The sequence below is a fragment of the Paramisgurnus dabryanus genome, chromosome 2 (assembly GCF_030506205.2).
Source record: "Paramisgurnus dabryanus chromosome 2, PD_genome_1.1, whole genome shotgun sequence".
Taxonomy (NCBI): domain Eukaryota; kingdom Metazoa; phylum Chordata; class Actinopteri; order Cypriniformes; family Cobitidae; genus Paramisgurnus; species Paramisgurnus dabryanus.
In genome coordinates this window covers 54,711,654-54,735,782 of record NC_133338.1, presented here as the reverse complement: position 1 = coordinate 54,735,782, position 24,129 = coordinate 54,711,654, and the positions used below count along the sequence as shown (strand labels likewise).

Here is a 24,129-nt window from a genome sequence, read left to right as displayed (position 1 = left end):
GCCACAACCCTTCTAGCCACAATCATATTCGCAGCAAAGTTCAAAAAGTATTTGCATGCTCAAAGTCTAGTGAGACCGCCCCATTAGTCCACATGATGGCAGTATTGTTAAGGAGGAAAGGCACATTTAAGCATTGATGTGTGAGTGCATCAATCTGTTGAAATGTACAGATTGTACACAATCTATGGTGGCAGATTTGGATTTATTCAGATGTGCTCTTCTTAGATTCAGATCTCTGTCAATTAGTCATACATGTGTTTGTCTCTCAGATGTGGACGTCATCGATCAGTTTGGGAATAAAACAGACAGTCTGAGCGCTGATAGCGTGAAGGGTTTGAAAGTGTCTGCAGATGATCTGGATAAAAAGTCTCTTCTCATAAATTGGCAGGTAAACTCAGCTTTCTGATTCAAATTAAGCTAAAGTAAAAAATATTTGACTTCATGATGCAAACCTTGTGTTTGTATGTGGATTTAATAAAATGAAGTGTTTGTTGGGGTGGGTGCTAAAACAAATCTTAAATCACTTTATGAATCATTTATTTGTCACAGTGACAGTATAAGATCACAACACTGGTCGATGGATCTGTGCTGTTATACCATCACGGTAGAGATGCACTGATCAATCTTCTGGTTTTCAATTAGTTAAAACTAAATCGCTTTAGTAATGACCAGACCTACAGTAGTATCTCTTGCATCTGTTGAATTGTCCAAGTGTTTGTATGCTTTTGTGTAGGCCAGTACAGCACAGTTATTGGTACGTGGTGTCCGGTTTGCATCAGGACCTCCTGGACCAAGAGAGTTGTGCTTTAGGTACCAGAACATGAAGAAATTTGTGCGGATCAAAGTCACTGCTGGACCTCCATCGAATCTCATTCTGCTAAACAAACCAGAGTTGGTACGTCACATATAGAGTACGCAAACGGGTTTGCATTTTATGGGTACAAATGTTTCAGTAAAGTGTTCCTGGAATAACATGTTAATCTGATATTAGCCTTTGCTTTAGAGTAGTCAGCCTGTTGTGTCTCCTTTATACAAGCATTTCTCTTTAGCTTTTAGGAGTAGGTCATAGTTCAGAATAAGATTTTGTTTTGTTGACTAGAATTTTACATTTGCATTGATGTTTTTGGCACACTTTTTTATTAATTTATTTAAGGCAACTTAAACGTGTTTACTGGATCAGAAAAGAAGAAAAAAAATGTTCCTGGTTCGTTTAGCATTCACACTGGCATTTTAACAACCTAATCGATCAGGTTTTATGACATGTATTTTGAGACAGATTTTGCTGATCATCCAAAACAATGTTATGTGCCAACCAAGCGCCAGCTGGTACACGAGCACTGATCTATCAAACAAACATTAAACCAAACAGTAGGTGGCAGCATGTGCTTATTTTATGCCTGCACATATGAAGGTATTTTTATTAAACTCATGAAGCACTTATAAAGTGCTTAACCCCATTTTAAGTGGGGGATGTACACCTTAAAAACAATATTGATTTATATTGAAATGAGTATTGTTTTAAAGAAGACACTTTAAAGTTTTTATACGGAAGTGTCTGGAGGTGGAAAATTAAATAATTTTTTTATTGCAGTTTACATTTATTGAAAAAAATAAAAATAGGCAATAAAGTACATATTTTATAAGTAAAGTTATCACAAAAAATTTGGTTTGTGTTACTGTGTGTTCACACCAGACACGAATAAAGCGAATAAATCGTGCTACTCACGCGTAGTTGGATGCTTGAACATTTTGAGATAACTCATTTCATTCGCGCATGAAATTCAGTTAGCTTTAGTTAGCTTGTAGTCTCAATATGTATATACAGCGGCGATGATTTTGTCCTTCATTGCTGTTTTGTATTTCTGCCTCAGCACAATACGCCGTAATCACATAACTACTAGAGCAAGCTCGTGGTTGGTCAACACGGCTCAAAGTTCAGATTTTTGAACAAAATATTCAGATTTGCGCAAATCAAACTGTGATTTTGATTTGCTTCAAACGCCCAAAACGCTCAACTTGCGCCGTGCCATTCACACAAAATGCATAATTCGTGCCGCACGATGACTATCTGATCTTTGCATTGACCTAACATGTAAATCACTCACTCACGCTTAACGCTTCATTCGCATCTGGTGTGAACGCACCATTACACTTTTAGTCGTTTTACCAACAACTGCCACTAGGTGTCAACAGTTTGCTGCATACTCTTGTCACAAATTAATAAGTTACTGTCATTGCATTATTATTACTGCTAAAATATGAAAACTACATTCTTCGACCTTTCCAAGGATATATAGTTTGTTGTGATAGATTAAAGTTTACATGCCAAATACTGAAGTAAAAACTTATTCCTATGTTATATTTTAAGTAAATTAAGTTATAATAATCCAGTGGTCTTCACTATTTTTCGTAGGAGAGCTACTTTTACTGCAAAATATCAAAATTTACAATACAATACCTACAATATGCAATGCAATATATTTATAGATGTTGAAGTTTGATTGTGGCTGTGTGTCTTTAGCCTCTGCAGGTGTTAAATGGTCAGGGTTTGGACACGCCCTTCATTCTTCAGTTGTGTGACGAATGGGGAAATCCATCTCCAGATCAGAGGATCAACATTATGATAAAGACTCTCTCCCCACAGCTGAAGGTACTTTGATAATGACAGCTATTTATTTGTGATTACTTCTTACTGTAACAGCACTAAAAATCACAGCCAATCTGAGTTAAGCCTGGGCTCTATGCCAAACAGAGATTTCCTCTGACATTTTTGTAAGATGATGCATATCGAGTCATTCATCATCAAGCAAAAATAGAAACTGACAGAATGTCTCCTACAAGCACAAAAACCGAATGTGGAAAAGAAGATTTACTGCTTAAAGCTTTATCGAATGACATCTGGTTAAAATGACGTGTAAAGTGACCAAATTTGGGTGTATATTTTTGTGTGGTGGTCTCTTTTAGATCAAATCATCAGTGACGTCTCAGCCTGTAGATGTTGAAGGAAAAGCCAGTTTCACATTGGAAACTATAAGTGGTCCAAAGTGAGTATGCATTTCATCACGTAGAGATGTGTACTGTAAACATATGATGTATACGAGGAGTGTAAATCTGACATCTTACAGTACAATATCCATTCTCTCAGCGAGTGATTCAATGTTCGCAGATACATCAAAGATTTATTTTTTATTTTGGATATATCGATCAATTTATCGATCGGACACAAAGTTTTCTACATCTTATTTTCGCTGCTATCACCGCGTTATTGTTGAATTGCAATCTGACACACAGACCGAACGTAATGTCAGTTGAGCTGCAACAACTAAACAATTAAATAATAAACGATTTTGAAAATAGTTGTCAACGAATTGCACAGGGTTCCCACGGGTCCTTGAAATCCTTGAAAGTTTGTGAATCTGGGGGGGATTCAAGGCCCTTGGAAGTTTTTGAAAATATACATGCATGGATAAAGGTCAGATTATTTTATGCAAGAAGTTTTCTGGAAAACAAAATCCATATTATTCCCTGTGCTAAACTGTTCGCTTTTTAAAGCTTATATCTTTTGTATGCGAATGTTGATTCATACCAAAATGCTTTTTTGCATAGTTGTGTTTGACACATGAAAACGTCTCTGGTTACGTATGTAACTGTTGTTCTCTGAGAAGGGAACGAGACGCTGCGTCTCCCTTGCCATACTTCCTGCGTCCCTGTAACGCCGTCTTGGGCAATATTTCAGATAGTGATATACTTCCTGGCTCTCACGTCACCCTGTCTTTGTCATTAAGCCTCACCATTGGTTGAATTTGATATACACATTCAGAGGCACTTACCCCTGGAGGCGTCCCCAAAGTGTCACCGCAGTGATGCAGCGCAAGTTCCCTCGAAAGGGAACTGTAACAATGTATCTTAAAAGGTAACACGATGTAACCTTGCTCTCACTTGAAATGTGTCCCCATATTATTTCTTGAATTTGAGGGTATTGGACCTGAAAAGTCCTTGAAAGGTTATTGAATTTAAAGTTAACTAAGGTGTGGGAACCCGAAGAATTGGTCTGTGATGTCACATGCTACACATCACCGTTGTTTTGGACAGCGGACCCGTGTCCACTTCATACAGCGCGAGTTGTGCACTTATAATTAAAGTCATATGCATACAACACGAGCAGCGCACTCATACAGTAAAGGTTAGGGTTTTATTTAGCTATAATAAGTGAGTAAAGTTTTAGGTTTTTATCTGATTAAAACATAAATTGTTTGATTAACCGCTTATGAAAAAATCGTTAGTTGCAGCCATAATTGTCAGTGAATGAAAATACACGAGCTTTTTGAGTGGCAAAATGAGGTACACTACCTTGTATTGATATTTTATGTTTATGGTTGATGCATGGTATCGTTCAACATTTGAAGTATTGAAGTATTGTTACACCCTAATATACTGTATAAACACTAAAAGCGTTGTCTTTGTCATAGAGGGGAACATCGGTTGGAATTCCAAGGATCATTTAGCAGGAAGAGTATTCCAGGGCCTGTAGTGAAACTGAATGTGATTCCTGATCCCAACACACCTTTCACGCTTGATGTTGAATACAACAAAAGTGTCACATTATGTGCTGGAGAGATCTTCCCAGGTAATGCCCATAACGTTATACGTGTTTTCTGACAGATGATATCACGCTAATCCTGGTTAATTTGTGATGTCTTTGCAGTGTTTACAGTGGCCGTGTTGTCTGAGGATGGCGGTCCGGTTAAGAATATCTGTCCGGCCAGTCTGTCAATGTTGTTATGGCAGGGCTCGGCATCAGGATCTCCCCCGTCTTCTGAAGTGTGTGCATTTTTAATCTGTTTACTGGCAGTTTTATAATTATTTATGCGTTTGTTTTTGATGCTTCAGTATATTTAAACATTTCAGGGTGGTTTCCCGGACAGGCCTTAGGTTTAGTCCCAGACTTAAATTGATGTTTGATTGTCAGAACTAAAAAAAGTTTGCACTGTCATATCTTAAAATACATCAGTGGCATTGTTTTGTCACAAGATGCACAGCAGTAATGTTTTTTTTTTTTTTTTGTAAAAACAGCTTAAATGTCCTAATATAACTAAGGCCTAGTTCTTGTTTAATCCAAACCGTGTCCCTTAAAGCAGATTTCTTCTTAAATGTATTGAACTATGTTGTCAGTATTGTAGTATGTTTATGGCAAACAGCATCATGTATGTTTTTAATCAGGCATTACAAACAGATGCCCTTGAGTCCGAGGAGGTAATGATTTTGAGGGGGTTTGGATTTTGGGGGCCATTATGTGACCAACGCACCCTGGGATGCCCATAAGGGGAATACATAACAAAATGAATATTGTTTTGAAAGATTGAGTAATGCTGGTGTGTGTTGCATTAAATGTAGGCCTCCACTTTAAAGTGTAGTAAACGAGAAGACTCCGAAACTGACGGCTACTTCTGCTTCAGGTAACAATACATCTCTAAATATATTATATTTATCCATAATATAGACGATTTCTTGCATTTGTACAGTCACATAAGAGATTAGACGGCATGAATAATAGTAGGCACATGGGTCTAACATTATTATTATTAGCATCGATCTGTTTTCTCTCTCAGGGATAAACAGATTCCAGAGCTAGCAGGGAAATATGTTATCCAGTTTGTATTGGCTTGTGAAAAAAGCAAATATCTGTGGAGCCAGCAGGTAGGAGCACACATATATAAGTTTAAAGGACAAGTTCGGCATTTTAGACTTAAAGCCCTGTTTTCAGATTGTTTATGGTCAAATAGAATGGTTTTGACTGAAATTTCGACATTTTCGGCTGCCCTGAGAATTTTCGCGTGTTTGTGTTTCAGCTCAGACCTCTATAATGGCTTTATAGGTGCACTGGAACAATCCTTCCTAAAATGCATTAAACTTTCGTTTACAAAGACGTGAAACTCACCGAGTGGTCAGAGGTGTTCACTGATATGCTCACACAAAAATCGCTGCAAAAGACGCATTCCAACAGCTGTTTTAGCATTCGTTGTTAACTTGTGGACCTATTTCCCCAAACGCCTCACACCCGTACATTCTTCCGCTTAGAGCTTGAATAATAAACACTCCAGCCCAGGTGGTGGCGCTAATCCGCCTTTGCCAATTGCAAGAATAGAAACAAAGTTCCCGGCGCGGAGTAATACCGTACCTCACAGGACGTCTAATACAGTCAATGGAGTTGGTAAAAACTACGATAAAACCTGTTGGAATGCGTCTTTTGCAGCGATTTTTGTGTGAGCATACCAGTAAACAACCCTGACCACTCGGTGAGTTTCACGTCTTTGTAAACGAAAGTTTAATGCATTTTAGGAAGGATTGTTCCAGTGCACCTATAAACCCATTGTAGAGGTCTGAGCTGAAACACAAACACGCGAAAATTCTCAGGGCAGCCGAAAATGTCGAAATTTCAGTCAAAACCATTCTATTTGACCATAAACAATCTGAAAACAGGGCTTTAAGTCTAAAATACCGAACTTGTCCTTTAAGTATCTTATAGACTGCAGCATCATCTAAAACATTTCAGAGCAATGTTATTTATTGAGGTATGGCTCACTGTATACTATATGTGAGGATATTCTGAACTAGAGATATAACCATTACTAGTTTAATGTATTAACGTGTCATTTTTTTTTTATTACCATTTAACCGTGTCGTGTCATGGCTCAAAAACCCCTGTCCAGCATCAACCAACTTAAACAGTAACGTGAAACAAACACATTCATTCACATCTGCTCCCATTTGTTTGTGATGACATCACTTCACTGACTGAATTTAAATAATGTTTACATTTAGGGAAATCTAGTTGTACTGACACATGCTTACTTAATATTTCTTTAGATAGATCCATCTTTTCTATTTATTTTCTTTTAAATGATGTGATCTGATGAGTCTAAAGCCCCATTCTACTAGTGGTTGATTGATATATTTATCGGAAGATATTTGGACTTTTGGACCTACAAACTAAAACAAATTTACCTCACAAACAGTGACAAATCTCGCCACCGGCTCTTCCTCAGATTTGCTGTGGTTAACTTATAAACAAAACGCTCAATAACCAGCGTCACTTGATGCCCAGAAAGCTTTGCGTGTGTGAGGAGGACAAGACATGGTTCTGTTTTGAAGCTACATGCCACTATCTTAGCAAATATATAACTTAGGCTGTGCAGTTGTCTTGTTTTTGTATTGTTTTTACAAAGACAAAGCAGAAGAACATACTCTAATAATATCTTTTTTTTTTTTACTTTATGAAAGTGAAACAATCTCTTACTGAGTATAGTAACTTAATGCAATTTATTTGTTAATATTAAGGAAATAAATACTGTTTTTGTCATGAATTATACATGTTATCTTAATCTATGAGCATTTATTATTTAAACTCATTACAGTTTTTACCTCATTACAAGTTTTTTTAAATTAAAGGATTAGTCCATTTTCTTAAACAAAATCCAGATAATTTACTCACCAACATGTCATCCAAAATGTTGACGTCTTTCTTTGTTCAGTCGAGAAGAAATTATGTTTTTCTCCGGTCCTGTGATGCACCAGCGACCTCATGCAATACGTTATCACGTCAAGAGGTCACGAATGATGTATGCAAAACTACGCCCCACTGTTTACTAGGGATGCTCATATCAGTTAATTTTCCCGACCGACAACCGTAGCTTCTAAACCAAACATTAACCGTTAACTTATAAGATTTTAATATGAAATTGTCATTGAGTAAAAATACAGTTAACGGTGGTCTGTGAACTAGTAAAAACAAAAGATTTAATTTGAACGTGCAAACAGCAGCGACAGATCAAAAACAGAACCAGGATTCATACATTATCAGATATTCACGCAACATTACCTTATTAAAAAGCAGTTCAGAGGATTAATATCCAAAAAGGGCAGATTGTCTCCGTTTCATCTACCACAGTGGTCATTTCTAAAGCAGGACGCTTTTCAGAAAGTTTTGCTTTTGCGTCGTCTTTCTCCGTTTGTGCAAAAGAGAGATGTTTATGTTCAGGGTCAGAGGCCACCAGCGAACGTCTGTCCGGATGTGCGCGAGACGGACGGCGTCATCTTGCGCGGACACGCGCGCGTCTCCGTTCAGCTTCCAAACACGCATACAAATGATTTCTCATACAAATGACTACTTTATCAGATCGTCAGGGCAGCAATAATTTGTGTCATTTACAGGACATTCACAAATAAAAGTGGCGAAATGTCTGTCGGCTCATGACGACATGCACAATGTATTAACAAATATTTTTTTATTTTAACTGATAATGTTAATCGATCATAAATTCTTACCTTCGGTTAACGGTTAAACGGTCAATGTGAGCATCCCTAGTGTTTACAAGTGTGGAGAAAGAGGACCATTAATCCAACGTTGTTGTATGTCAAATGATACTAATTAATGTCTTTGTGTCAGTTTATTGTTTTAAATGGTCCGCAAATGTGCGTTTCATATATGTAACATGTGACCTTTCCACGGCATTACGCAATTAACGTGAGGTCGCGCTGGCGTATCACAGGACCGGAGATAGTTGTGATTTAAAAAGTGCATATTTTTTATTCTTTTTGTCAAAAATGATAATCGTTTCTAGATAAGACCCTTATGCCTTGTTTGGGATTGTTTGGAGTCCTTTTGAAACTCTGTTGAAAAAAAAAGTTAAGTGTTGAGTTAAGTGTTAATTGTTGGGTTCGATTAAAGTCCATTAAAATAAGAACATTCCTGGAATCTTATCCTCAAAAAACATAATTTCTTCACAATTGAACAAAGAAAGACATCAACATTTTGGATGACATGGTGGTGAGTAAATTATCTAGATTTTTTTCAAGAAAATGGACTAATCCTTTAAGAGAATATTGTATAAATATGCAAAATCAATGTTTATTTAGTTTCACAAATTGTATGTTTCTTAGTTACTATAATTAGGTGTTTTAAATATTGGCCACATTGCTTTCTTCATATCAGCATCAGCCATTAAAAAACCCATATCGATCGACCGCTACTTTCTACGCTGTTTTTTTGAGCACAGGTGTCATGCAGTTTAGTCATAAAGTACACCTTATTTCTCACAATATATGCAGATGGATGACTTGCTGATTTGTCCCGTGTTAATATGAAAATCTGATTTAATTACTTGTGTTTTATCTGAACTAGATGAACATTTAACTCATGATTAATGCTATTTATTTAAAGTTTAGGCAAACAAAACTGCTCTTACATGTAAAATAAATTTTACATTTGGTTTGCATCAGTACTTTTTACATTTCTAGAAATTGTTCACAAAACTCGTAGTAAATAGTTATTTTGGTAACTATTTGGTAGGGATGCACCGAATCCAGATTTTTTGGGTTCGGCCGAATACCGAATCCACTGTTTAAAGCAACACTATGTAGTTTTTTTACCTTTTAAATAATGTCTCTAAAATCAGCGTAGCGCAAGCCTAGGGTTCGGTGGGAAAAAAATCTAGGATTCGCCCGAACCCGGTCAAAAAGCCTAGTATTCGGCCGAATCCTAGATTTGGTGCATCCCTACTATTTGGTAACTATATTTGTGATGTAAAATTTTCACACCGTTTCATCTCCATTCTGGACTTTTAGACAAACAAATGCACATACACATCATCTTCTCAAGATTGTTATACTACAAATAAAGAAATGTCCTACTCATTTCTCCTCTCGTCTTAGATTTCAGTAAATGTTGTTCCCAATAAACCTGTGAAATTAGCCCCTGAGGCTCCGCCCCTAACTCCTGTTGTGTCCAATGGTAATACTCGAGGCAATCGCACGCTGCTTGACAGCCTGTGTCTGAAGATCATGGTGAGAAACAAGAGCTTGGATTTTTGTAAGACCAGAAAATAAAACATAAAATATTTGTCAAATGTTTATGATTTACCATTGTCTCAAATACTCATGATGAACCTAATTGTATATTTATTTCTCACTGTACAGGACATGTACAGTAACGCAGCCGGTGAGGGTTTGGATGGACAGGTGTTTGTTACGGTTATAGGCACAGGAGACGCAGAGCTTCCATGTTTTGAGAATGGAGATAGAGGTGTCTCGTATAGCCTCATCAATGGAGTGGCTCATATTACTGTGAGTGTGTTTGTTGTTAAAATCATCTTTTATTTATCTAGACTGACTTTGCAATGATTTGAGAATACAAAATGACTTCTGACAATCACCTCTAACATTAAAAGGCTCAGGTGTGCCCAGAAAGTTTACCCAAAGATCATTTATTACAGCATGTCCAAATTATGCCCCCATTTGGGTGGAAGCAAAAACACGCTATTTTTCGTGTATGTACCTTTAAATGCAAATGAGCTACAACTCCTCACTCCCTTACCAAAACAGCCATGAGCGCTTTCAGTTCAAATAGATCTGATTGCTGTAAACACAGTCTGAGAAGACAACTTACAACCTGCTGAGGGTGGAAACTTTTGTAAAGCATGACTGTCAGTCAGTGGCAGTGGGCGGGGCTTTATCAAAACGGCATCTAATGAGAATGCTTGGTGTAATGGGGATTAAAAAAAAAAAGTTTTATTGTTGGGTAAGTGTGGATTCTACATTATAGGTGTAAAAGAACTTAAATGATTTTTGTGAATAAATGTGTTTGTGTCCTGCAGGATTTGGCTGTTTTGGAGGACAGTCCAGGTGTGGATGGAGCTGAATATCATCTTCACTTTAATCCTAAGCTAAAGATGTCCAGCGTTAACATCACTTCATACAGTCTCGCGTTTAGATTCTGCAATGGTCAGTTCATATGTACAGCACACGTTCAGATTACTAGAAATAGGTTGTAGTGAAATGGTTCTGATGCAACACTTTCAAAGTAATGTTATTGTCATATCGATTTTTTGTTATATTATATAAGGTGTGTGGCTTTAGTAGGTTGTTGGTGTTGTTCTGTATTCCAGATGCAGAACATCAGAAGGTCATGTCAACTTTGAGTAAGAAGAAAGATCGTCTTTCTCAATCCGTTTTGATGTACAGAGACATCTTTGACACCAACGAGCAACTCAAGTCAGAACTCAAATGTAAGCATTGCATTTATTAACGGTTTTAAAGGCACAATATGTACGTTTTTGTGTTAAAAAATAAAAAAATCACTAGCACAGTGTTATTTATTTTGTTCACATGTGTACTCACATTATCCCAAATATTTATAATAGAGGTCGACCAACTGTAGTGGATTTTACCGCAACTGATAACTAGGTTACTTACCGCTAATGGATAAATCTAGCGATATAGTTTTTAAAATTAAAATTGATACTGGATAAACACAAACATAACCCTTAAAGTGAAACAGTGCTGAAATGTATTACACAAGTAATAAAACAACAGTACTGAACCATGAAAATCTGCTAAATTAAATAAATAAAAATATATTAACTATATTAGTTTATTATTCCGGCTTAAAATATTAAAATAAAAAAGATTATATTAGTAAATCTCTGTAGTAGTGTGTGGCTTTTGCACTTTTTAAAGTACACTTCTACACGTCAATACCCTAAATTTTTTCCATTATAAATTATTTCAGCAGTAACAACGTAAACAAGATGCTGTCGTGGTCCGCACGTAACTTCCGGTAAACTCCGCGAAGAATAAATAACAACAAAGTTCTTTAAACGTAGTTTATTTATATAACAGGCAAAAAAACAACACATAGATTACCCAGGAAACCAAAACATTTGTTATTTTCGACAAGACATTTGTTCAATCAAGATATAAGTTTAGTAACTAGTCAGACCATTAAAAAAAACAAAACCGGAAGTAAAGTCTCAGACGTGTATCGCTTCAGCGCACGTGAGTCCGATGAAACCGTCTATAGATATAATAAGTGAAAAATCTAAATGAGAAAATTTGTTTTTATTTGATTAGTCGGTTAAAAATAATCGTCTGATTAATCGCTTATGAAAATAATCGTTCGTTAGATGTTTTGAATCTCCTTAGATTTTTTTTTTTTTCGTCTGATGCATGCCGATAATTTGACCCTTCTGAAACAGATTAACATCTTTTCCACAACCAACATCTTTTCTTCCGATTTTTATTTAGCTTTTTGAGGACGTTTTTTTTTTGTTTATTTATTTTTCTTTTCATGGTAATGCAACACGAAATGCCACAACAACAATCCAACAAACATAACAAAAATACATTTGATGAAAGAAGAACAGGAGTAGGATGAAGAAAAAAAATCTTATAAATTCCTACCCCATTCTTATATTAAGAAAGTTACAAATTAGAAATTAGATGACCTCACCAACATAACAAAAAATAACAACACCAAAAAATTTACAAAACCTGACCAGATTTAATCTGCTTTCAATTTTAACAATTTTCATTTTTTAATTCATTTTTATTTTGTTTTTATTATAAATTTAATTTAGCCTTTGCTTTACATTTAATATTTTCAGTGTGTTTTTAAATGTTTGACTATAAATGTGCAGTAATTGCTTCTTAATAGGGCTGCATAACGAATAATCGCAATTAACTAATTAACATGTGTATATAATTGTTTTTATATTTATATTATATATAAATATGACTATTTAATATATATAAATGATATTATTATTAAAATTATACATGCATGTGTATTTAAGTATACAGAATTATTATACAAAGTATACACACACACACACGATATAAACAAAAACTTTTATTCTGCAAACGATTAGTTGCGATTAATCGTTATCCAGCCCTACATCTCAATATAGATTTTAAAGTGTATGTGAGATTTTTCTTATCCATTTGTCTTTCCCTTTAGGTCAGGTGGAAGATGCTGCTAACAAACTACGTGAACTGAAACCAATCATGATTAAAAATGAGTTTAACATCTCAGAATTAACCACAGTGAGTCTGAGAATGTGTGCATACTTATTGAACCCACTTTCATTTTTTAATTCAATGTGTTAATTTTGTGAAGAAAAACTTCTATTTGAAATCTGTGTGCCTAAACCTTTAGATAAAATGTTGGTTTTTTTAGATTATGAGAAGCATAAATGCAAGTGTGTCCAGACTTTTAACTAGTAGTGTATAAGATACCGTTTAACTCCTATTTGCACATCATTCATGTGTAAGATTTCTGTCAATCTTACAGAGGTTTGTTTCTTTGTGTCTGACCAGATTAAAGCAGTAGAGAATGCAATAAATGTGAAAAAAAATATTTTGACCAAGATAGAGAATCAACATCGGCGGAAATGCACCATTTCTGATCCTTTTAAAGGCAGCCCAGATGTTTTGGGAAAGGTGCGTGTCTGTTTTATGTTTCTGTATTTCGACATCTATATACAGTACAGGTGCCAGAATGAAACACATTGATCTGAAGAAGCAGTGTTCATGATTCGTGTGTGTGTTTATTTTAAAGATTGGTCATCTAGCACATGTTGAGGATGATGATGTAGCGAAGGTCATCTCCTGGCATATTTTGGGTGACATGGACTGTGTGGTCACTGAAACTACAGATGCTGCCATGAAGATTTATAGTGATACAAATGGACGACAGCAGGTGATTCCTCTGGAGACGGTCTTCTGGAAACCTAACAACAGGTGCTGATCTTTTCTAACATGAGATGCTGAATTGTTGAAGTTCTTTAATACCGCTAATAGAGATTCGGATATCTGTTGTATATATTGTCATGTATTTCTTATGTGTATTGTAGACCGTTGCCTCACATCAGGAATGGTTCACCTCTTTTCCCGCCTCCTGGCAATCCAGTGTTTGTCAAAGATCTTCTCATTTTTCCTCAGCATGCGGAAAGTTGCAATAAAGGTGAGTGTTTTTAACACTGTGCACCACACAGAAATTAATCAGGGTATCAGACACAAATACACTTTACATATGAAAGGGGGAATCTCCTCAACCACCACCAATGTGCAGCATCCACCTGGATGATGCGACGGCAGCCATATTGCGCCAGAACGCCCACCACACACCAGCTTATTAGTGGAGAGGAGACCGAGTGATATAGCCAATAAGTATATGTGGGGATGATTAGTAGGCCAATGGGCAAGTTTGGCCAGGATGCCGGGACACACCCCTACTCTTTTTCTAATGACCTCCTGGAATTTTTAACGACCACAGAGAATCAGGACGGTGACTGAAGCTGAGGTGACCGGTTGCTGAGACCACGCCTGGCTAGCTCAACTCCAGTGACCGCAGTGGCTGTTCAACCATCAATCAAGTGGCCACGCCCCTTAATTATGCAGAACTTTAAGGCATAATATAATTTAAATGAATGAGTTACAAAGAATGTTACCCCCTCACAGTTGTAATGAAGGGCAAAATTAGCTTTACAGACCAAAAACACTTTTGTACCAGGCTGTTAACACATTATTTTCTATTGTAATGTTGGGCATTTTAACATTGAGGTCAATGGGGTTGACTCCCTTTTGGAGCCTCTAGTGGCCAGTTGATGAATTGCAGTTTAAATCACTTCCGGATATTACACATAAAGAAACCGATTATTAGTTGAAGTAGATTGATCTGTTAAAGGTAGGGTATCACATTTTGAAAAATGCTAACGGTAGCTGCCTAGCAATGAAATCACGATCCCACCCTCAAGTCAAATCGCCATCCAAAGTCACGCCTCTTTCTAAACACATGAACACGAACAGATCAGAGGGTCACATCTCATGTCTCATTCAGCAGTGAGAAAAGTTTGCAGTACAAAGTGAATAACATTTCCATAATAACCAACATAAACAACTGGTTTACAGCAGAATTAGTTAAAGCACACTTCCGGTTGTGTAGAGGTAGTAACTATATCGTTACGCTAATCCGTAAACGAACACAAATTTCCTAAGCAACACAATGTTTCATCAAAGTAGAATATCTGAATCCATCTCAATACAAACATATCGCGTACCTACCTTACCAAAATAAACAGTGCAACGACCCTTTCAGACCCTTTGCCTCCTGCAGCTGTTTGTATCTCGTGGTAAAGCAGTAAAGTTACCGATGTTAATTTGGGTTTTTGCTCTTTGCTGATCCAGACAGTTTTTGCTGTTGTTGTTATAAAAGATGTCTTTCATTGTGTGCCTCCTGTGTAGGTTGTCAATTCAGCAGAAAAGTTTGCTGTTCTCACTGTTTACAGACAGGAGGTGAGCGCACGTAAACGCACCGATGACGTATGGTGTCTGCGTGGACTCGCTGAGCGGTGGGCATTCAAATTACGCTTACGTATGAGGGACAAAAAAGGAAACGCCCATTCGGACCGAAATCTATGATTGGTTGAACATTTTTTGGTCCTTCGCCTTTCACAGATGACATAAATTTCTACAAATAAATTTAAACAACTTAACACAGTGATTGCTATCAGGATGTGAGGAGACTTTTAACCAGCATAACTAAAAATGTTTCAGGATCAAATCTGTTACCCTACCTATAAAGTAGGGTTTTGCCGATAGACGATAGTATCGTGTATCGACGATTTACATACATATCGGCAATGGCAGGCTTTCATGGCGATAGTCATGACGATAGTTGGCGAATGGTTATTATTATTATTATTATTATTATCATCATAGTTTTATATTAACACCCACAATTCATGCTTTTCCTCACATGAGGGTTTGTGGGCTTCACTTTACGTGGAGAGCTTGTAAAGAGAGAATTCCTTCTTGCACGTACCTGCACTTAATGCGCGCGTCTTGATCTCCTTCTTCCACTCCAGCGCGCCCCGTCATTAGCAGCTGCGCTTCTCTCTGTCACACGTGCACGCGCTCTCGCGTCTATCCGAAGTCTAAACATAAACTAAAGTAGTAATCCTTATGTATTTGTTCAGTTTAATGCGTTTCATGCGAGCTGAGGCAAACTTTACTTTTTGTTTAAAGGACAAGTTCGGTATTTTAGACTTAAAGCCCTGTTTTCAGATTGTTTATGGTGAAATAGAATGGTTTTGACTGAAATTTCGACATTTGCGGGTGCCCTGAGAATTTTCGCGTGTTTGTGTTTCAGCTCAGACCTCTACAATGGGTTTAATGGTGCACTGGAACAATCCTTCCTAAAATGCATTAAACTTTCGTTTACAAAGACGTGAAACTCACCGAGTGGTCAGGGGTGTTCACTGGTATGCTCACACAAAAATCGCTGCAAAAGATGCTTTCCAACAACTGTTTTAGCATTCGTTGTTAACTTGTGGACCTATTTTTCCAAACGCCTCACACCCGTACATTCTTCCGCTTAGAGCTTGAATAATAAACACTCCAGCCCAGGTGGTGGCGCTAATCCGCCTTTGCCTATTGCAAGAATAGAAACAAAGTTCCCGGCGCGGAGTAATACCGTACCTCACAGGACATCTAATACAAGTCCATGGAGCTGGTAAAAACTACGATAAAACCTGTTGGAATGCGTCTTTTGGAGCGATTTTTGTGTGAGCATACCAGTGAACACCCCTGACCACTCTGTGAGTTTCACATCTTTGTAAACGAAAGTTTAATGCATTTTAGGAAGGATTGTTCCAGTGCACCATTAAATCCATTATAGAGGTCTGAGCTGAAACACAAACACGCGAAAATTCTCAGGGCAGCCGAAAATGTCGAAATTTCAGTCAAAACCATTCTATTTCACCATAAACAATCTGAAAACAGGGCTTTAAGTCTAAAATACCGAACTTGTCCTTTAAAATATGACCCGCTGCATATTAGCACCTCTCTCTCACTCTCGCGTACGTGCTGAAAGCTGCGCTCTGTCCGAAGTCAGATCACTAGGTATTAATCCTTTTTATGATATGCATTTCAAGGAGTTGTAGCAACACGTCCCTCGTGTTTAATATATGATTGTGTTTAAGATATGATCGCGTTCCGCTGGACCGATGCGTTTAAAAAGGCACCTCATGAGAGCACCACTGCTTCACACGTGTAGTCTTCTGCAACAGCACTAAACGAATGCATTGAATTGTTTGTATGTGCGCGCACGTTTGTGTGTGTGTGTGTGTGTGTGTGTGTGTGTGTGTGCGCGCGCAGATGCATGTTTTTACAGTTAAGTAATCATGATAGGGTTTTAATGACGCGCTCGCATTAATGGCCTCAGGTTTAAGAAGGTTGCGGTCATGAAGCTGTTGCTCTTGTTTTTTTTGTCCACCCATCAAGTGACTTGTTATGAGTAAAAAATTAACAAATAAAAAAATGAGTAAACGTCTGCCCCGCCCCCCGATAATATCGTGTATCGCCGATCTCACAGGCTGACGATAGGACGATCTGAAAATAGGGCATATCGCCCAACACTACTATAAAGGTAAAGAATGATATTTGTTGATACATGTTAGTGGAGCATGTGTTGTGTATCATTATAATGAGTTATTGTGTAAATTTTATTTACAGGCCTCTAAAATGCTGGCCAATCACTCGCACAACTAACCAAATTTTGCTAGGTGACTAAACATGTTTATATTTAGCCAATGGCTAGTAAATTGTCAGATTTTTACTCACCCGTGATTGAATGAGAGGCAAATAGTAAGTTTACACAGATTTAATTTAAAAAAAGTTTCAAGAAAAGTTCAAATTAGGGATGCACTGAATATTCGACCACCAAAAGAGCATTTTCGGACGAAAGACTTTTATCACCGAAACAATACGGCCGAAATGTTGTGATGACGCAAACCACGACATGCACGTGCTTGTCTGAAGCAACATGTCTGCGGTGTGTGTGATTTCAGTAGGTTATCCCTGTGTCTTAATTCGTTCCCTAGCTCCCGAGGTCGTGAATTAGTACGGATCACAGATCGGATCGCATGCAATTCGCGGATTAATACGGAAATTTGAGTAGGGAAAGTTTGTCATTTGCGCGTGTTTCAAACAATTTAACAGCAAAAAGGCTCTAAAGTGAGCAATTTTCTGTACGCACATGCTGCTGAATGTGTTCGGTCCGGCTTCAGTCAGATGTGATCATGCCCTTCAAAGATCAGAACTCTTAATATGTAAACTTTAGAGCGATTGGGCTATTGTGTCTCATACTGTAGGCCATTAACATACATTTGGCAAATAGAGCAATGAAAAACAACGTAAAGTTTTTATGTGGAGCAACTATTTGCTGCACTGTTTGGAATTCGCCCTCCGTCTGTGTGTGCACGCGTGTGTTTAAGTGCCCTCAGTAGTGTATACATGGAGAGACGAGTTTCCAAAAGTAATCGAACATAAAATCTTTCTGTTCTTGACAGGGCACATATAAACAAAATGTTTATGTCTTAAGTGAATGTATAATTACAGTCAGAAACCAGTCTGTGCTTATTTGTTCTTAAAGAGACAGTAACCTCAATTAACCTACTTAAGTCTGTGTCATTAATATTAATCAAACGACCCAAGACAAAGAGAAAATCACTTCTGTAGCTCTAAAAATAATAATATTTAATTTATACAAAGACAGTGTTATGATTCATTTAATTTGATTTCTGTACCTTATGCTAATTTCAGACCTTATTAATGTACAACTTTTTTCTTTTTTATAAATGTTTGTAATTTATTTATTTGTTATTAGATTTTTCCCACCCCCTTTTTTGCTGATCCGAAAAATAATCTGATGCGTGCCTCAAAAACTGTAATGTGATCCAAACCGTGAGTTTTGTGATCCGTCACACACCCTTAGTAAAGTTAGTATACAGTGATAGCCATAAATGCAGTTGTACTAATAATTGGCATAATAATTTCTTTCGGTGTTTCGGTTTCCGTTTTTCGGCCTTGGTTTCGACCAAGAATTTACATTTCGGTGCATCCCTAGTTAAAATATTTTAAACTCGTTGTGGCACCGACGTGCTTGAAAAAAGCATCTCGCATCACATTGAGACCGCGCCGCTCCCTATTGAAGCACGCTTGCATCACGTCTAAAATAATGAACTTGCGTTAACGTGAACGTCCTATTATGCAGTGTGTGAACACATTTCCAAACTCAGACTTTTATGTAAATCCTAAACACTGACCGTGGGAAGAGAGGCTTACGAATAACACATAAAAAGAAATCATTACGCAACTTGTAAGGGATTTTCTTTCTTCATTGTGCATGGGTTTTGTTGTTGTTTTTAGAAAAGTTAAACACTTGGATAAAGAATCATTCGAACAGTTTGTTTTGTTTAAGGTTTTTTTTGTTGCATTGTTCTTTCTATATAAAAGGTCTAACCAGTAAAATAAAACGTTTGCTAGCCAATGGCAATGCTTCGGTGTGTCCGTAGAGGGTTGAATCACTTCATTTGAGTTATTTATTCTTTATTTTAAACATTTCCAGATGAAATGACCAGCTTAACGCATCATAAAATTATGCCATGGAATTTCCTTTTCGGAGAAAAACTTTTGTTGTGCTTCAATACAGCTTCTTATCCTGCGCTGTTGGAATAAACTATAAACTAATGTTGTGTGTGTGTTATTTTGTATTGCACAATTATTTTTGCATGTAAAGTTTGGCAGCCTGCAGATGTTGGCAGCGTGACATGCATTGTTTTCGTCATGTTGAAATGCATTCACAGTGAAACTACGAGGGAGTACTGACGTTTTCTGTCTCTCCGCAGTGTTCACGAGTCTTCTTGGAGACACAATCCTGGTGGACGATTTAGATTCTGCTAATGATTATCGCAGGGGGGTAAGAAAGAGATCGTGCCAGTGTGTTTGTAAGAGTAGTTTTATTCCCACATGTTCACATCTGCATGTCTTTGGGAATGTTTGGCAGGTGGTCCAGAATAAGACGCAATGTCCGACGATCTTAACGCGTCAGGGGGAGAGGATACGCAGCAATGGGAAATTCGGAGGTCTGCAGAACAAAGCGCCGTCTATAGAGAAGCTCAGAGGACAAGTGTTTGGAGCACCATTACCAAAAGAGCACAACAACACCCAAGCTCAGATAGGTAACACGCTTTAGGACACATTTACTAGCAGCTTTGGCTCTATTGCATGAGGTCTTTCACCGCTAAAGCTGAGTTTAATTCAAGAACCACATGCAAACGAGTGTACGCAGGCACATGCGCCGCTATTTTGACATTCATTTCCATGCACGTGTTTCCTTTCCAAGTCAATTCTGCTCATTACAGATTTTGCATTATTCAGAATGATTGCTGTTTTATAGTTGCATGGTCTTTGATTTGTGTTTGTGTGTGTAGAGTTGTTACAGCAGTACTTGGTTGCGATGCAGAAGTCTGCTAAAGTTCAGTCTGAATATAGCAGTCATATGCAGTATCTGAAGAGTCCTGAGATGGTACAGAAACAAAAAGAGCTTCAACTGCAGGAGGAGGAGTTGAGAGGAATCGAGAAGACCCTTGGTGTGTATAATAAAGTATTAGTTGCATCCATTTTTTTATTGCCGTAGGGGTGGGACAAAAAGTCGATTCTTAGATGCATCGTGATGCGGATGTGGTCGATTCTGAATTGATTCACAAATGTCAAGAAATGATTCTTAAATGTTAGTTTGCTAAATAATAATGTGACGTTATCAGAACCAAAGGCGAAACTCAACTGGGAGAGCGGTGATGCACATGGACAGCTTGATAACGTTTATGTATATAAGAATGACATCATTAATCACTTAGTTGCATTGAAGTACAGTATATGACAGTTCAGAGACCATTAGCAAAAACGCAAACACTAGCCTGGCTTTGAGAGAAAATGTGAAGTAATGACATCACAAATATGCAAATTAGTACGTCAAGAATCGATTCTGAATCGAAACGGGATGCTAAAAATCGATTCATTAGGGTCCAAGCGATTCCCACTCCGAGATATACGGTCACTGAATGATGAGAAGCCCAGACCATTACTATTGACCCTTATAATTAGTGTTGATGGAGTTGGCACATTTACAGCTATCTGAATAACACCACACCTTAGTTTAATGGGACAGAGAGCAGGGAGGTCTGTCACCCCATTGACGTTTTGTTACACCACAGTAATGAACAAAGTGGACTATTCCATGCAAATGTCAACCTTAATATGAAAAGTAAAATTTTTAACCATACTGATATCTCAGATGTCAATATTTGGTTGTTTAATTACCCATGCAAAGTCTCTATTAAAGTTTTTAAAAACTTTAAAAATTGTTTACTAAAATCGTTTTCTAGGCCTGCAACTAACCTTTTATTTTCACAATCGATTAATCGGGTGATTATTTTTTTTAAAGAAATGACTAATCGGAAAAAACAAATATTTACTTAATTTTTTCAGTTAGACTACATACCCAGCATGCAAAAACCAAGACGTTGAAATGACAGCTAACTATAGACCCAATATAGACTGGCTATGAGTAACCCACTTTTACCGTAAATAGCTTTGAATTTGGTTACATGCCATTTTTGCCAAAATAACTTGAAGATGTATGATATTCCAACATGTACGCAAAGTCAACAGGTGTTCAAGGTGTTTGCTTTCATTTGTTTTAAACTTATACGTATCGTCTATTCTTGGGCTATGGTAGACGACTAGACGTCTATTAGATTTTCACTGACAGCCCAAATTTAGCCTGGTTTTAGCCCAAATTGCTTGCTGGGATAGTTTTTCTTATATAATTTTTTTATTTTTATATTTTAAGCCGTAAATAAAAAATTTACTTTTAAATAGTAAACCATCTTTAAATGTCACAATATAAATAAACAAAAAGAATTGAATCTTCAGGGATGTGCGGACGAATATATTTAGACACAGAATAATAAACTAATTTTAGTCTTTAACTTTAGACCTTGATGAGTACTAACATATATATATATATATATATATATATAAAATATGTATATTTAATATTTGTTATTAACAAATTAAATAAGCTATTATGAAATGAAAGTGATATACACTCGTTGTTACAGTAATAAAAACCTGGATTTCTCCCTTACTTTAAAACGGATGCTTAGTTTGTGGTTCATTACTATTTTTATGAAAACCCAACAACAATTAAAGAAATACTAACTCGCTTATATTAAAGCATGAAATGAAACCTTTATTAACCAGCGTTTGTTTGCGCTTTTGTTTCTGTCATTGTCCTGTCAGGGTTGCCAGATGTGCTGCTCACGTTGTAAGAAGAAAAGTATCTAACTTTGAGCTCGTGCTGCTTGAAGAAACCGCACCTGAGAAAATCATGAGAAAAAATTTGGAAGTTATGACTTTAAAAATCATAATTAGGAAATTAAAAACTTGAAATTCTAAGATTAAAAGTCATTATTATGAGATATAAAGTTGAATTATGACTTTAAAAGTTTGACTTTTTATCTTAGAATTTCAACTTTTAAAGTCATAATTCGACTTTATAAGATAAAAAGTCATCATGAGATGTAAAGTTGAATTATGACTTTGAATTTTTGACTTTATATCTCATAATTTTGACTTTATCTCTCATAATTATGATTAACCAGAGCATGATTTTTTTCGTATGTGGCGGAATTGGGCTTCCATACACTTTTTTTCAAAAATGTTTTTCAAAAAACTTTACATTTAAAAGACTTTCACTAAAAGACTTTCATTGCAGTTTTCGTTATCATACGTAGTTTTTTTTTTAAGTTATTAACTAGTTTTCATCATTGAAACCGTAGTTGAAGACAATTGAAATGAATGCTGATGCAAAGAATTAAAACATGCAGTTTCTGAATCAGATTATACTATATAATGATGCTGACAAATGTTTTTTGTGTTTGTTTGCAGCAAGCACTCCTCAGCGCACGCCTCGTCCTGCGACAGTCAAGCGGAGTCTAGAGACAGAAACACAAGAGCACTCCATCCCGCCTAAAAGGTCTCGTCGAAAAACACGCAAACTTGGTACATTTGTATCTGTTGCTATTTCTCCTAACTATCAAGGGTTCCCATAGTCATGGAAAACATAAAAAAATTATATTGTGGATACAAATTCATGTGGTTAATGCATGTACAGGTAACAGCTAGCATTTGCTCTTGGTCTATGTAATGATTTTAATCAATCTTCATTTATTAATGACATGTATGGAAAAGTCATAGATGTTCAACGGTGTGGGAACCCTGCTGATCATTTCATGGATCTAAATTCTGCGTGTTGCTTTTGTTTTCACTTGAGTTATTTTCCCTGTTTTTCTTTGCAGATTGCTGATGTAAATATGGAGCTCTCACTGCTGATAAACTTTCTCAAATGAAGGAAACTTTGCTTTTTTTCTGAGTTTATTTGGAGCGTCAGAAACGGACGCATTGTTCCAGTTTTTGCAAAAAAATGTTATGCTAAGGGCAGCTACTGGACTGTGTAATGTTTTGTATCTGTCTTTAAAATAAGATAAAAATGTTTTATATTTTAAAATGAAGTGTTTCTTTACGTGGGTCTTGTTCTTGTCTTCCAACAAACAGACTTTCAGTTAGTGATATAAAACAAAGCCTGGGGTTACAATAATCTAACCAGTAATTGTTTTATGGCAGTAGGCCGTATGATGTCATAGAGGAGGGGGGTAGCCATCAATTACCACCCATTAAAGAAAATTACTGTCTTATTTTTGTTACTTTGTTCTTCACTTTTGCAGCTGTTCGGTGTAATAAATCAACTTAGTAGTTAAAAACATTTTCTTTTAGTTTAGAGAGCCATGCCAAAATCTAAAATAAATGTTTGGGTATGTTAGTCAGATTCCTTTGATTGATATGGATAACTTGAGAGGTAACCCTAACACAATATACAGGTCAAAATATATGATGATGTCTTTTAAAGTACAGTTCAGCTAATGGGCAGCTTAAAATACATGCATATTAAAAGAGTAAAACAAATCCAATAACGGCTTGGTGCTAATCATGTAGTTATAAAACCATATGGTACATTACAAAGTGTATTATATGTCATAATGGACACGTTTATATACATTACACTACATGTGCTAGTACTGTAGTCTCGTTTTAGTTATTTTGTTTAAAATAGTTTTAAATGTAGTATAGCAGCCTGTCACAATTCGTGGCATGTCAGGTTAACTACCCAATCATCTCTTGCGCGTTCACATGGCGGTCCAGGACGCGTTTTGCGCACATTCTTGTCGCGCCCGGAGCAAAATAGACTGGGAAAGCATCCGACTTACGGTTGAAATTAGCGCTATAACTCTTTTTGGGATGCTTTTAATGATGGCAAAGAGCTCACGTGGAGAGAGCGCGTCCACGCAGCATCCATCACAGCGCAGAGATTTCCATACATGCAACTAAAAT

The 24,129-nt window shown here is 36.8% G+C and overlaps 1 protein-coding gene across 2 annotated transcripts in view; it reads left to right on the top strand.

The window, feature by feature from the left end:
- smchd1 (structural maintenance of chromosomes flexible hinge domain containing 1) overlaps positions 1 to 23,435 on the top strand; it is a 59,292-nt gene extending 35,857 nt beyond the window's left edge. Inside the window, exons 29-49 of one of the 2 annotated variants that reach the window (XM_065261806.2) lie at positions 270 to 388; positions 734 to 895; positions 2,522 to 2,650; positions 2,965 to 3,044; positions 4,470 to 4,627; positions 4,706 to 4,821; positions 5,395 to 5,456; positions 5,610 to 5,697; positions 9,712 to 9,843; positions 9,976 to 10,122; positions 10,653 to 10,779; positions 10,944 to 11,063; positions 12,794 to 12,879; positions 13,153 to 13,275; positions 13,394 to 13,575; positions 13,689 to 13,798; positions 19,524 to 19,594; positions 19,682 to 19,856; positions 20,109 to 20,267; positions 22,630 to 22,717; positions 23,040 to 23,435. In XM_065261806.2, coding sequence (XP_065117878.1) covers positions 270 to 388; positions 734 to 895; positions 2,522 to 2,650; positions 2,965 to 3,044; positions 4,470 to 4,627; positions 4,706 to 4,821; positions 5,395 to 5,456; positions 5,610 to 5,697; positions 9,712 to 9,843; positions 9,976 to 10,122; positions 10,653 to 10,779; positions 10,944 to 11,063; positions 12,794 to 12,879; positions 13,153 to 13,275; positions 13,394 to 13,575; positions 13,689 to 13,798; positions 19,524 to 19,594; positions 19,682 to 19,856; positions 20,109 to 20,267; positions 22,630 to 22,717; positions 23,040 to 23,052 — 2,447 coding nt within the window. In that variant the 3' untranslated portion in view covers positions 23,053 to 23,435. Of the gene's footprint in view, positions 1 to 269; positions 389 to 733; positions 896 to 2,521; positions 2,651 to 2,964; positions 3,045 to 4,469; positions 4,628 to 4,705; positions 4,822 to 5,394; positions 5,457 to 5,609; positions 5,698 to 9,711; positions 9,844 to 9,975; positions 10,123 to 10,652; positions 10,780 to 10,943; positions 11,064 to 12,793; positions 12,880 to 13,152; positions 13,276 to 13,393; positions 13,576 to 13,688; positions 13,799 to 19,523; positions 19,595 to 19,681; positions 19,857 to 20,108; positions 20,268 to 22,629; positions 22,744 to 23,039 lie in introns of both variants that reach the window. The other variant, XM_065261805.2, reaches the window with a different exon arrangement.
- The last annotated feature ends 694 nt before the right edge of the window (positions 23,436 to 24,129 follow it).